Source organism: Fundulus heteroclitus, chromosome 4 (assembly GCF_011125445.2).
Source record: "Fundulus heteroclitus isolate FHET01 chromosome 4, MU-UCD_Fhet_4.1, whole genome shotgun sequence".
NCBI classification, from domain to species: Eukaryota; Metazoa; Chordata; class Actinopteri; order Cyprinodontiformes; family Fundulidae; genus Fundulus; species Fundulus heteroclitus.
The window spans coordinates 27350583-27362464 of record NC_046364.1 but is presented as its reverse complement, the minus strand read 5'-3'; the positions used below and the strand labels follow the sequence as shown (position 1 = coordinate 27362464).

General features: G+C 42.3%; 1 protein-coding gene and 1 long non-coding RNA gene across 2 annotated transcripts; one reads left to right on the top strand and one right to left on the bottom strand.

The window, feature by feature from the left end:
* Positions 1 to 2447: 2447 nt before the first annotated feature.
* On the bottom strand, positions 2448 to 8846 carry LOC118562963 (CD81 antigen-like). The gene is made up of 6 exons (XM_036136315.1): positions 8723 to 8846; positions 8540 to 8614; positions 7955 to 8074; positions 7507 to 7605; positions 5294 to 5377; positions 2448 to 4145 (listed from the first exon to the last, which is right to left on the bottom strand). The coding sequence occupies exons 1-6, from the start codon at positions 8786 to 8788 to the stop codon at positions 4083 to 4085; spliced, it is 507 nt and encodes a 168-aa protein (XP_035992208.1). The 5' UTR covers positions 8789 to 8846; the 3' UTR covers positions 2448 to 4082.
* A 623-nt stretch (positions 8847 to 9469) lies between these two features.
* Positions 9470 to 10497, top strand: LOC110368475. The gene is made up of 2 exons (XR_002428103.2): positions 9470 to 9560; positions 9928 to 10497. It is a non-coding gene; the product is annotated as an uncharacterized LOC110368475 (long non-coding RNA).
* The last annotated feature ends 1385 nt before the right edge of the window (positions 10498 to 11882 follow it).

The following is an 11882-nucleotide window of genomic DNA, read 5'->3' as shown; positions in this document are numbered from 1 at the left end:
TTATCGCGTTTCACAGCTTCTACTTAGTTGCACTTTAGACTCTGGTCAACCCCCCAGAAAAAAATGCTTGAAATAAAAAAAAAAGGAAAAATTTCATATAATTTCTTTACTTTTTTTGTGAAACAAAAAGGAGGAAAAGGAAACCGATTAATCCGATTTGGTAAAATAAAATTGGAGATATTATTTGCCAGCCACATCGCCCAGCCCTAGTCTGCATCATTAAAGGCAATGTTATGTTTATTCAAAATATTCCAATTTATTAGCACTGTGCGTTTGATGGCACGACAACACACTGTAGTAAAGTTATTTCTCATTTTATACTTATTTTAATGAGAATAAAATCACAAAAAATAAATGTAAGCAGATTTTACCAAGATAAGAGTTGTAGTATGATTAGGATCAGGTACTTTGTGTGCTGTGAGTTTGATGGTACTGCAACACGTTATAGTGAAGCTATTGCAAGTTTAATACTTATTTTAATGATAATATACTCACCTGTTCCTCACTGCACTAATCCCAGGATCTAATTGCTCAATTTTTCTTTTTTTTTAGTTGCTCATCGATGGATTTGTTTGTTGCTCTTCATATGACTCCTGTCTTTCTGGTTGCTGTTCTGGTTGTCACACCCCTAATAATACAGGCCATTTCACCTGCAGGTATTTCCTCACCAGGCTGCGGGGATTTTGCAGAGTTCACACATTTAGCCCTCCTCTTTCCTCCAGGATGCTGCCTGCCAGCGGCCCAATCACCTGATCAGGATTTCTCTTGGTCTGATCAGACTTTTGGCTCCTCCATCCACGGTCGTCTCCAGGCTGCTCCTTCCTCCCTCCTGCCCGCTCTCCACTAACCTGACAACAGCCAGCTGCATGTATCGCTCCGCCTAGCTCCACTCACATACATCTGGGACATCGCTCATTGAAAATGATTTCCCCAACCAAATTTATGGTCTGGCCAATCAGGACGCAGGGCGGGTGTTTCCTGGATGTGACGTAGCGGAGAAGCGTTCCAACAACAATGGCGGCTCGCATCGAGGAAGCAAGCGTTAGCATTGATGCTGCTATTTCTTCTGTGTTGTCCAATCTACCTGATATTGTTTCATTAAAAGAACATCAGAGAACGGCTCTGAAAGCTTTTGTTGGTGGAAACGATGTTTTCGCCCTTCTCCCGACCGGTTTTGGCAAGCGGTTAGCCGCTAACGAGCGGTTAGCCGCTAACCGTTAGCGATTAGCGCGAACCGTTAGCGGTTAGCGCGAACCATATTAGTCCTCAACGCGGTCCGCCCGGGATCGACTCCGACCCGCGGCGCTTTGCCCCCCCCCACTTCCTGTCAGCTCACTGTCAATAAAACTATTTTTTTCCCCCTGCGTCTCTCTCGTCAGCGTCACGGGTTAGCTTCGGTGTGAGTGGTTGAAATAGCACGTCGATAAAGATGACAGACAAGTGGCTTATCCAATCATATGCAAGAATTTTTGATAAGCCCTAGCCTTCAATAAAGGCAATTACTATGGCGGTGTCCCAGATGTATGTGAGTGGAGCTAGGCGGAGCGAGACATCCATCTGGCTGTTGTCAGGTTAGCTCTCCACTGCTCCCCTCCAGGAACTCCACCTCATGCAGCTACCAGGATCCTCAGGCCTCCTCCTCTCAAAGACCAGCCACTGGCCTTTCCTCATCCACCAACTAATTGTCTTCTCGTCTCCAGATACTGCTGGGCCACCTGTGGAAACCCCGCTGAGCCCAGACGAACTTTTCTCCTGGAGAGAATCAACGTGTTTCCTTGGTTACCCAGAGTCTCCACTTGGTTTCTGCTTGTGGGTCAGGAAGATACCTGACAGGGTCTCAGCGAAAGACTGAAGGTCATGCAGAGCCTCAAGTACTTCAGGGTCAATATGTTGTCTATTTGCATCTGTATACTTTTATTCTATACACATTTTTATTTATTTTACTGACACCTGGGGGCTCCAACAGAACTTTGAATTGTATCTTTATCAAATACATTCTAAACAAGATAGTTTGATTTTATTTGTGTTGTACTGAGACACTAAAAGCACAATCACAAGCGGAACTCTGTACAGAAATCATTTCACACCCCAGGTCTTCTAAACCGTACGAACCGACAGGAGCAGCTGTTAGCAATCCTCCAGCAGATGCACAGGATCATTCAAGGGACCGATCCAGTAATGAAGAGACTTTTAATTGGCATCTCTGTGGTTAGAAATGTGGTTTTAGTCAAACGTAAGCCTGGGACCACAGTGAGTGACACGCAGGTGTATTATCAACGGTAGATTAAAACTTATTCACATCAGCGGTAATAACAACACATTATCTGTGCTACTTCTTGTCTGCTGTTCTAGTCTTTCTCCAGAGTCATTTAGCACCACTGATAGGGGCATTGTTTCACATTACAGTGCAGCATGATGGGGAAAAAAAGACCAAACCAGCCAATTAGTTAATTGGAAAATACATTTAATCCCCTTTAATCTGGGCAAAACAAAGTCTACAAGGGCAAAAAGGCAGAGACTTGTGGCAGTGGATCCAGAGTGTACTTTGCCAAATATAAAGTATATTTACCTGGACAAACAGTGTCCTCATCAAGAGCCCAATACATTTTTATTTTTTTTAGTTTATTTAAATGATATGTGGAGAGAGCTTGACGTCCCCCTCAATCGACCCTGCCACTAAATCCCCCTCCTCCCTCACCAGACTTTGTTTGACATACCAGACAAACATATCGCGATACAAAGAGAAAAAAGGCATACATTGTTCTCTACAACCTTCTTTATAAGGATACATTAGAGGTGCATTACACACTTCCACTGTTTACCAGTCTAGGTAGAAGCTGATAACAAGGCAAGGCTTATACATAGGCTGACCTATAGGCTAAGACTAGGTGGGAGGTTATAAAGATGCAGCGAAGGGATGCGCGTTTGCTGACGCGTCAACAGGCAGTGCCGACCTGCAGCTGCATCTGGGAGAGTAAATTTGGACCCAAATAGTGAAACAGAAAGAGATCTGCTGCTTCTTCCCCATCTGGCCCCTGACTAAGACGTGTTAGTGCATGAATGGTGAACTACAAAGGGCACAGTGGAGGAGGAGGAGGAGGAGGAGGCACATGATGGCATGTGAGAGACAGACCTTGACAGCACCAATCAAAGCAATTTTGCCAGACTTAGATTTGAATCTTGCTTTTTTTAAATTCATAATTGGAAATGGTTAGTCATGAAGTTATGCAAATGTTGCAGCAGGAGGTGTGATGATCTGTACTCTAGGTTTGTATGAGATGGCAGCTGGAAGCGTTAGAAGTGGCGCTCTAATACTTTAAATTCACTATGGCAGCCAGTAAGGGGGGGAAAAAAAGGTCCATTAGTTTAGGCGCAAGAGAAACTTCTTTTTTATAGATGAGCGAACAGTTGTAGGAAACCCTGGTGATTGGCGTTACCTGCAGCTTTTTAGAGTAAATAGATTCATGCAGACATAGCACATTAACGTGGATGTTGGGGCAACGTGTGTTTGGTCTAACTGCTATACTGCGTCGGTAAGGCCAACCAGTGTAGTGTCAGTAACATACAGCCATATCTGACTCAGTCTAAAGCAAGACAGTCGAGCAGAGGTTAGTAAAGAGAAACTACTGGACAGAGACCTTGTATAATACAATATCCATGCTCAGGCAGACATAAAGCATTGTTAACATATATTTATATACAGTTTATACAGAAAAACAGTCAAATAAATCCATAAAACAGAATGTATCAGCATGTTCATAGGCAGGATTGCAGAAAAAAAATCAAGATAAACAAATAAAAAAAAAAATCTTCAAAGAACTACAGCACCTTGACTGGTGATTTTAACCAATGAGTGACAGTGTGATTAAAAAAACAACTACAATTCATTAAAGGATAGGGCCGATTGTATACATATGACACCATCTGTGAATAAAAAAACGTGGAACAGTGTAATGAAGTTTAAGGGCAGCATTTTAAACAGCTCACTAAATCCAGCAAGCATTATATGGGATATTTCCATGTAATAAAGAAAGAACAGAGACTGTGACTGATGTGGTCTTCATTCCATCCACTCAGTCCGTTTAGTACACTGGGCTGTTGCGAATCCCGCAGCACAACACCATGCTGAGGATCATCTCAAAGATCTGCAGGGACAAACACAAGCAATGCATTATTTCTCTGTGTGTGGCTGTAGCGCTGAGCAGACAGGTTTCTAAAAAGCTAATTACCCATTCTTCAATCGCAGCATCTGTGATGACTAACTTGTTTGCAATCAAGGATTAAATAAATACATCTATTGTTTGTGTGGTGTTTGGAGTGAATTTGATTGTTGGAAGTAAAGAACACCTTTTGTAAATGGAAATTTAGAAGAAGAAAAAAATGCAATCCTGAAATTTGAATTTCTTCATCACAAGAAAGTTTTGAGCGTAACTTCACTGTTTTGTCAGGTTTTATTTGTTCAACTGAAAAAAAGTGATCTGTTATTTTTTACAGATTTTGTATTTTTTTAAACTGCATTTTACAGATCACATTCTCTTCACGTCTGGTGTGGGCTTTCTTCTGTAGTCAGAAGTGAAGATGCATGTCTATTGGTTTGCAGGGACGTTAGCAACGACCTTTTTATTGGTCAATGTGCGTGTCGAGAGTGAGAAGTGAGGAGAATGTAATCTGTAAACTGCAAAACATTAAAATGAAAAAATGCCCATTTTTTCTTCGAAATTTTTTTTTATCTTGGAATACAGCAAAGTCACTCTGAAAACCGTTTTTTATTAAGAAGTTTTGCAAAGTTTTTTTTATTTTTTTTTCAAATTTCCATTTACAAAATGTGTTCTTTGCTTGCAACAATAATGAAACAAAATTCACTCCATACAAACCTACATTTTCCTGCCTTTTCTTTAACCACCATGATCATGTCATTCTCTGACATCTCAAGCATTAAAATCTATAGCAGGTGGGGCATCAACAGCTAGAATGGTCCATCCAGCTGACATGCACAGTGTAAAAATGTACTATTTGAAACTTTATAGCGTATCAATTGTTGCATCCAAGCATTCTTTGTGTTTGCAATGTTGCACATGATGATCTGGCAATTTCCTGTACTGTGCAACTCTAGTTGACCTATGTGTGAAGGTTCATGTTGATGTAGTGCAGTATTAAGGGATATTAATGCATTAGTTACTGCATGGCTCCTTCACTCAGTTGCTCCACCCAGTTGGGACCGACAGCACAGTTGAACTGACTTAATGGAAACGACTTCCTGACACATGCTGGACGTGCGTCCTCGTGTTCTCACCATTATGATGGCAACAACCAGCGCGGCGATTCCCACCAGGTAAATCTTATCTGAGAAGAGTTCGTCGATTTTATTGTGGCAGTCCTGTAAAAGAAAAAAATAAATAAATCAGACAGGACTTACATTCCCAGTACCGTATTCTGGACCCAGACTAAACTCTTCTCTACTTGTGATACTAGTCCAGCGAACAATGCTGCAGTCCCTGCCACTAACAAAGGCAGGAACAATGAGACAAAGCCTGCTGGCAGGGCGTTAGCTAGGCATTTTCTGCTATGGTTCTGTCTTATAGCTGTGAACTGGAGCGCTTCCTGAGGCTTTCTTAGGCATTTTCCCCCATGCCAGCGGTTTTACATCTGAGACCGGCCTCGCGTTACCCACAGAGTGACAGCAGTGCTGCTGCCGGCAGTGAAGCTCGTCTCTTCCATCCTCGGCTTCACACCCACTGGTCATGTCGGCTTTGCGGCTGGCTGCCTGTCGGTCCTGATGGGTCCAGCTTAGGCGCGTCTCATTTTACATTGACCCATCAGAGTCAGAGAAGATTTGAACCGGCAGCTTTATGCAGATTCTAACCCATAACTGGACCCAACCACTGAACGCCCATCTGAGCCTCGCTGTACCCAACAGTCTCAGAAAAGGAGGCAGGGGCAGAGTTTTTCTCGTATTTCTCTTTTTGGAGAAAGCGTTAGCACAAAGCTTTGTGCTCTAGCTTTCTGCCCTCCTCCTGCTTTGCATCAGAGGCCCAGATATAGGTTGCTCTGAATGCTGCTTCTCATGGTAATCATCTGTTAAATGCACTAGATTGTGTAATGTAGAAAAAGGACATCTTAAAATCATGTTACTTGCAAACAAAAGAACCCAGAAAGTTAGTGGGTTAAACAAACCAAAGCCATAAAACGATGAAAGGGCTTCTTGTATTAGTCCCTGCTGCTTTCATTGAATTGGAAACTTCTTTTTAATCTGGAACAACACAGAAACATCTGTTTCAACCCTGAACTGAAGGGGTCGTTTCACTGAGAAGAGACATGAGCTGATTGCGATTGTGTGGCTGTTAATTAGTCATTGCAACATGACATTATGGAGATCAGGCTGTGAAATGAGCTCAACATTTAAAGTCTGACATCATCTGATGACTTGGAGAGAAGAAGTTATGATTCAGGCAGAAGCTAGTTGCTTTGGTGTCACAGTAGTCCTTATTCCAATTACCTGCTTTTGGAAAGTGACATTAGTCAACTCTACATTGCAAAAAGGGAACTAAAAGTAAGTAGAATTTTCTTGAAATGAGTAAATTTGTCCTTGATTTGAGCAGGTACATACAATTATCTGCCAATAGAATGAGTATTTTGACCCCAAAAATAAGATAATTAGATATTTTGCACTTGGAAGAAGATGGAGATGAGTTGTTTGTATTTTAAGTGCAAAAATCTTATTCCACTGGCAGATCATTTAAACTTGCCTGATCAAATCAGTGACAAATACACTTATTTCAAGAAAATTCTACCTACCTTTAGTTCCCTTTTTGCAGCGTATCCCCCATTTCACATTCATGAGTAGTCGGCGCCTCCTGCTGGTCATTTTGCCCCTATGTCATCATCTAACTCTGCAGTCCCGTTGTAACTGCCAGAGGGATGCCCCCTCTGGATGACTGCAATAAATAAAATCTACCAGGGGTGTGCTCCGATGGCATGGGGGTAGTGAGAACGACACGGAGGCCTTAGTCCCTGACGCAGCTGACCTGGGTTTGATTCTGGCCTGAGGTCCTTTACCGCATGTCTTCCCCCCTTTCCTGTCAGCCTACTTTGTAGAGGACGAGCCAATAGTGGTGTAAGAACTCAGGGAGGTCGCTCAGGGCCCCTTGGCTTAATTATATTCTGTTATCCTTCAAACGACTTATGATCAGAACCATAATCAGTGGAAACTGTGTAATAAAACGTCTTCAGAAAATAATGTACAAATAAATCATTTTGTGTGTAAGATTTATCTCTGGAATCCACAACAATGTTAAACTAAAAGAAAAGACAAACTGACATGCAATGGTTTGAATACAATGGTGTAAAGCAGCTTGTTTTTGGAACTGAAGTGTACTGACCTGAAGTCAGAGGGGACTAAAGGGTGAAAGGGTCCAAGTGGACCAAGGAATTGGCAAAGGGGCAAACTGGTGCTACAGTCATTATATTTCATTCAACCAAACTGCTGATGTCACAGACAGCACTTACAACTCCGATATATTTGTCTGAGCAGACGTCCTGGAAGCCGACTTTAGACGTTATCACTGAGAAAACCGAGGTCATAGTGTCCTTGCCGCAGCACTGAAGCTGAAACATAAAACATCACACAAACAACAATGTTAAAGCCTTTCTTATCAAAGGAGAGGTACAACGCACCAAAGTTTGGCTACAGGTTACAGCGAGCTCAGGAAAACAGCAGAATAATCTCCTGACACTGGGACATCACCACAGGTTAGAATCACACTGATCCCTCACAACAAAGAAGCCCTGAGTACGGTCAGATGGTTTCCATAACTGGAACCTATCTGTACTCTACGGTGACATTTCTATTAGAATCACACACAGCATTTCCTTCAAACGGCCCCTTGCTCTACACAGTTCCTCTCTAATGGTTTACTTTAGACCAAACACCCTTTTGAACATGAATTGGTCGTACCGTCTCATGGAAGACCTTGAGCACCTGTCCAACAGCCGTCTTTTTATTCGGGTCAGCGATGTTCTCTGTGAGGGCCTGGTCATAGACAGAGTCATAGAAGCCCTTCATGTCCTTTGAAACCTGAAAAGGAAAGCAGATGTTACAAACGGCTGTCCCACCAACGTCTTAGAACCTGCGTTAGGCTCATCATTTCTTTTAAATGTTTCATTTTTTTAGACGTTCATTCCTCTTACTGCCTAACAACTGATATCTGAGTTTAGCTTCTCATCTTCATCCGATGGACCACAAACTGACAGGACGAATGGATGGGTAAATGATACCTGGTTGTCCCAATATATTATAAACACAAAGCTGAAAAGTGTTGTAGCCCTGTCCAGTCCATCCATCACCAACATGGAATGAGAATGGTCCAAACCCACCACGGTGTCACCGCCCTCCCAACCTGACAGTCTTAGGCAGGACCAAAAACCATCAAGTGTACCAAATGTAAGCTGGTATTGATCTAAGAAAATGTGATACATCTCTAAGGGTATGGATACTTTTGCATGGCACTGTAGTTTAGTCTTCACGTTTGTCCTCACTTACAGACTCTCTGTGCATGTAACCCCAGATTCCAACGGCAACTTCGCAGGCGAACAGGATGACCAGGCAGACGAAGAACTGCAGCAGAGAGGGAAAAGAAGAGGAAAGAAAAAAATGATATCAGCCTGGAAAATTTACTGAGCTCGGTGGAAGCGCACATCACAACCCACAGAGTCTGTAACTCACAGTTCCCAGCAAGCACTGGGACTCCTGAATGGCACCGTAGCAGCCAAGGAACCCGACCACCATCATCACAGCGCCGACTGCGATCAGAATGTGGACACCTGGACAACACACACAGACAGGCAGACTGAGAAATGCAGCGCAGTAACAAGAGCAAAAACTGCTCAAAGCAACAAACTTTGCTCCACTGCAGTAAAATGAGATATCCTACAGGGGGCAGCAGTTGGATTCTCTGCCGGTAGGAAAAAGTGAGTCATAGCCCTTATTTGCATCCATGTTGTTCCCTCTTTTGCTCCCTCTCCACAGAGCAACCCAGTTACTTTAATACGGATAATAAACAGGCTCTGGGCTTTAGTTTTCCCCTCACACACTCACAGCTCACTCCCCCGTCTGCTCTGAACCGGGTTGAGTTTATCCCACCCGGGAGATTAGCCGGACCCTGGGCAGAATGAAAAGAGAGCTGTCTGCTTGGTATTTAAATGATGGATCTCCCCTTTAATTGTTATTCCTAAGTAGCGTGCCACACAACTCTGACACCATCAGAACATCTCTACCTTTATAAAACATCTAAACAATAAAAAAAGAATGTAAACTGCGTTTGAAAAGAAGTGAGCGTTTTCTCAGCATTATCTGCAGAATTTCAAGAACGAACGGCACATTTTTGTCTTACACCAGGGAGGCCACACAGGGGAAAGAAGGATCAGAGCCGTGCGCCGTGAGGCCTCGCTGGATCGTTCTGACTAAAATGTTCAGGATCTTTCTCTCATCAGCAAACGTGTTCATTGTTTGTTGCAGGGGAATATTTTCTTATCTGCCTGTGAAGAACGGACAACAGAGTACGGTATGTTCTGGAGCGATGCTACGCTGGGTCTGCTGCTGCAGCTCTCCCAGCTTTGTTCAACATGCTCGACTCTTAACACCCACCACTATCAATAACAAGAACCATGACGACCATTTGGAGATAAGACCCAAAAACAGGCTGTGTTTCTGAAGTGCAAAAAAATGATTCAGGGTTCTGACGTTTTAGAGATGAGGCATTTGGATTCCACACAAGTCAATGTTTAAAGAACTCAGCATAATAAAAAGAGATAAAAGGCCTGTGACTAATAATTCTATACATGTGTTAGTAAAATGATTTGCTGAAATACATTCACTTCCAATTAGTTTAAGTTGACTGAAGAAACTGAACGTTTTCTTCCTTCCTTTAGCTCAAGTTCAGTGAGATTGGATGGAGGGGTTCTCATAGACCGGACCTGGATCCATTCTAACACCTGAATATTCTGTAAGGGGCTGCCTCCAACGTCCCATCCACTCTGACCAACACCACCGTCCCTGCTGAGGAGGACAGCATGACGCTGCCTCCACCATGCCTACAGCAGGGATGGGCCCTTCCTGTGCTGCTGAACTTCACACACAGCGTTGTCCCAGTCGGACAAAGTTATCTGACCAGAGCACCTTCCTCCACGTTTGCTGTGTGCTCCACATGGCTCGCCGCAAACTGCAAATAAACTTCTTATGGCTTCTTCCACAAAGTTTAGATTTGTGAATTATTTGACTAATAGTTAACAGATTCTCCCATATAACTAGGGGATCTCTGCAGCTTTTTCACAGAACAGCTGAATTTATGCTGAGGTGCAAAGCCACACAGGTGGACCTTTCTACTAAGTGATTTCTGACCGTAAATGGCTGCACTGGATTTATTTAAGAGTAAAAGAGTAGACAGGACTCATCAGAGATGCATGCCAAACCTGTTTTCAGATGTTCATTTGTAAAAAAAATATTGTAAATGATGAATAATAACTACTTTGTGTCGGTCTGTCACAAGGCAACGATGAAAAGAAAAAGCCACTGAGGAATTTTTCAAAAGAAGTAAAACAAATGTTTGAGACGCGATTTAAAAAAATTACAAATTAACAAAAAAAACTTTTTGAAAGTGGGAATAAGTTGCTTAGATTATTCCTGACTGTTACCAGTTTCCATTGCTGTTTCATTTTCATTAAATTGTTTTATATCCTTGAACCTGATGCCCAACAGAGACCAGCTACTATCCAGGTTGTACCAGAATGAAACCTTGTCTTTGTTTCATACATATTATTATATGGAGGTAGGGCCGGATGATAATTCAATAACAATATATAGTGAATGATAGACATGTGGTGTGACAGAGGAAAAAAAGGGTCAATAAAAAGCTCAATAGAAGAAGAGTTTTCCTTCCTATTGCCTTTCATATAGGTTAATACTAAAGTTATTAAACCCTTCCAACCAATCACAAACATCCAGGAATGCTCCGTCACCAAGCTCCGCCCCTTCAAAGAGCTCAGAAAGCACACGTTCTTTTTTTTAAAAAACGTACAGAAGTTGGTTGAATGAAGGGTTGAGTTTGAATTCAGTGTTTGCATGTCAAAAAATAGGTCACTAAGCAACAGCATAAAAAAGCCAGAGCTGCACTTAAATTATATGTTTTGAATTTGTTGATAATCATGGATGTTGGTCAATATGATTTCTATTTTATCAATAACTTGTTTCTATAAACGGCCAGCCCTATATGGAGGGCACTGGGCTGCTCTTTTGTACAGTTTCCAACCAGGATAAACAGAATGCTCCTGAAGCTTGCTAAACTACGTATCAACACTGGGATCAAACCTGATCTGACTGCAAATCTGGAAATTGTAGTAACAAGATAAAAGACAAATGAAAGACTCTTTTGAAAAATGTTGGTAACTCTAACTGACTTCCAAAAGTGAAGGTTTAGTCTGGTTTGTTGTAACATAATGAGAAAACTAAAGTTTATTTGTGTCTGTGGTCAATTTAATTGTTTTGCTTTTAAACTGTATTTTCCAAATGTGACATAATAAACGTTTCCACATAAATGCAATGAAGGTAGCAATGCCTGAATGTCTAGACTGTCTCACAGTCCACAGCCTCCTGATGTCCAAGAAGAACAACAGCGCTGCTCTGACTGATCTACCGCTTGCTTCAGGCGCTCAGGGCAACAGCTCTCCTGCACCATTACTCTTAGCCGTCAGCTCAGACATAATTTAATTCCAGACCACTAACTGGTGCCGTGCTTTGTATATGCCATCTCCCACATCCTCCTCACTCACTGAGCTAGACAAGCACACGTGATTTAGAAATCAATACGTTTGCAAGTGCTCTGTCCATC

What these genes read in the sequence shown, in the direction of transcription:
- LOC118562963 (XM_036136315.1), bottom strand. Translation starts at nt 8,788, where the DNA reads ATGATGGTGGTCGGGTTCCTTGGCTGCTACGGTGCCATTCAGGAGTCC. An exon ending in CAGACAAATATATCGGAGTT is followed by an intron (nt 5,378 to 7,506) that starts GTAAGTGCTGTC and finishes TTTCTTTTACAG; the next exon opens with GACTGCCACAATAAAATCGA. An exon ending in TGGTTGTTGCCATCATAATG is followed by an intron (nt 4,146 to 5,293) that starts GTGAGAACACGA and finishes TTGTCCCTGCAG; the next exon opens with ATCTTTGAGATGATCCTCAG.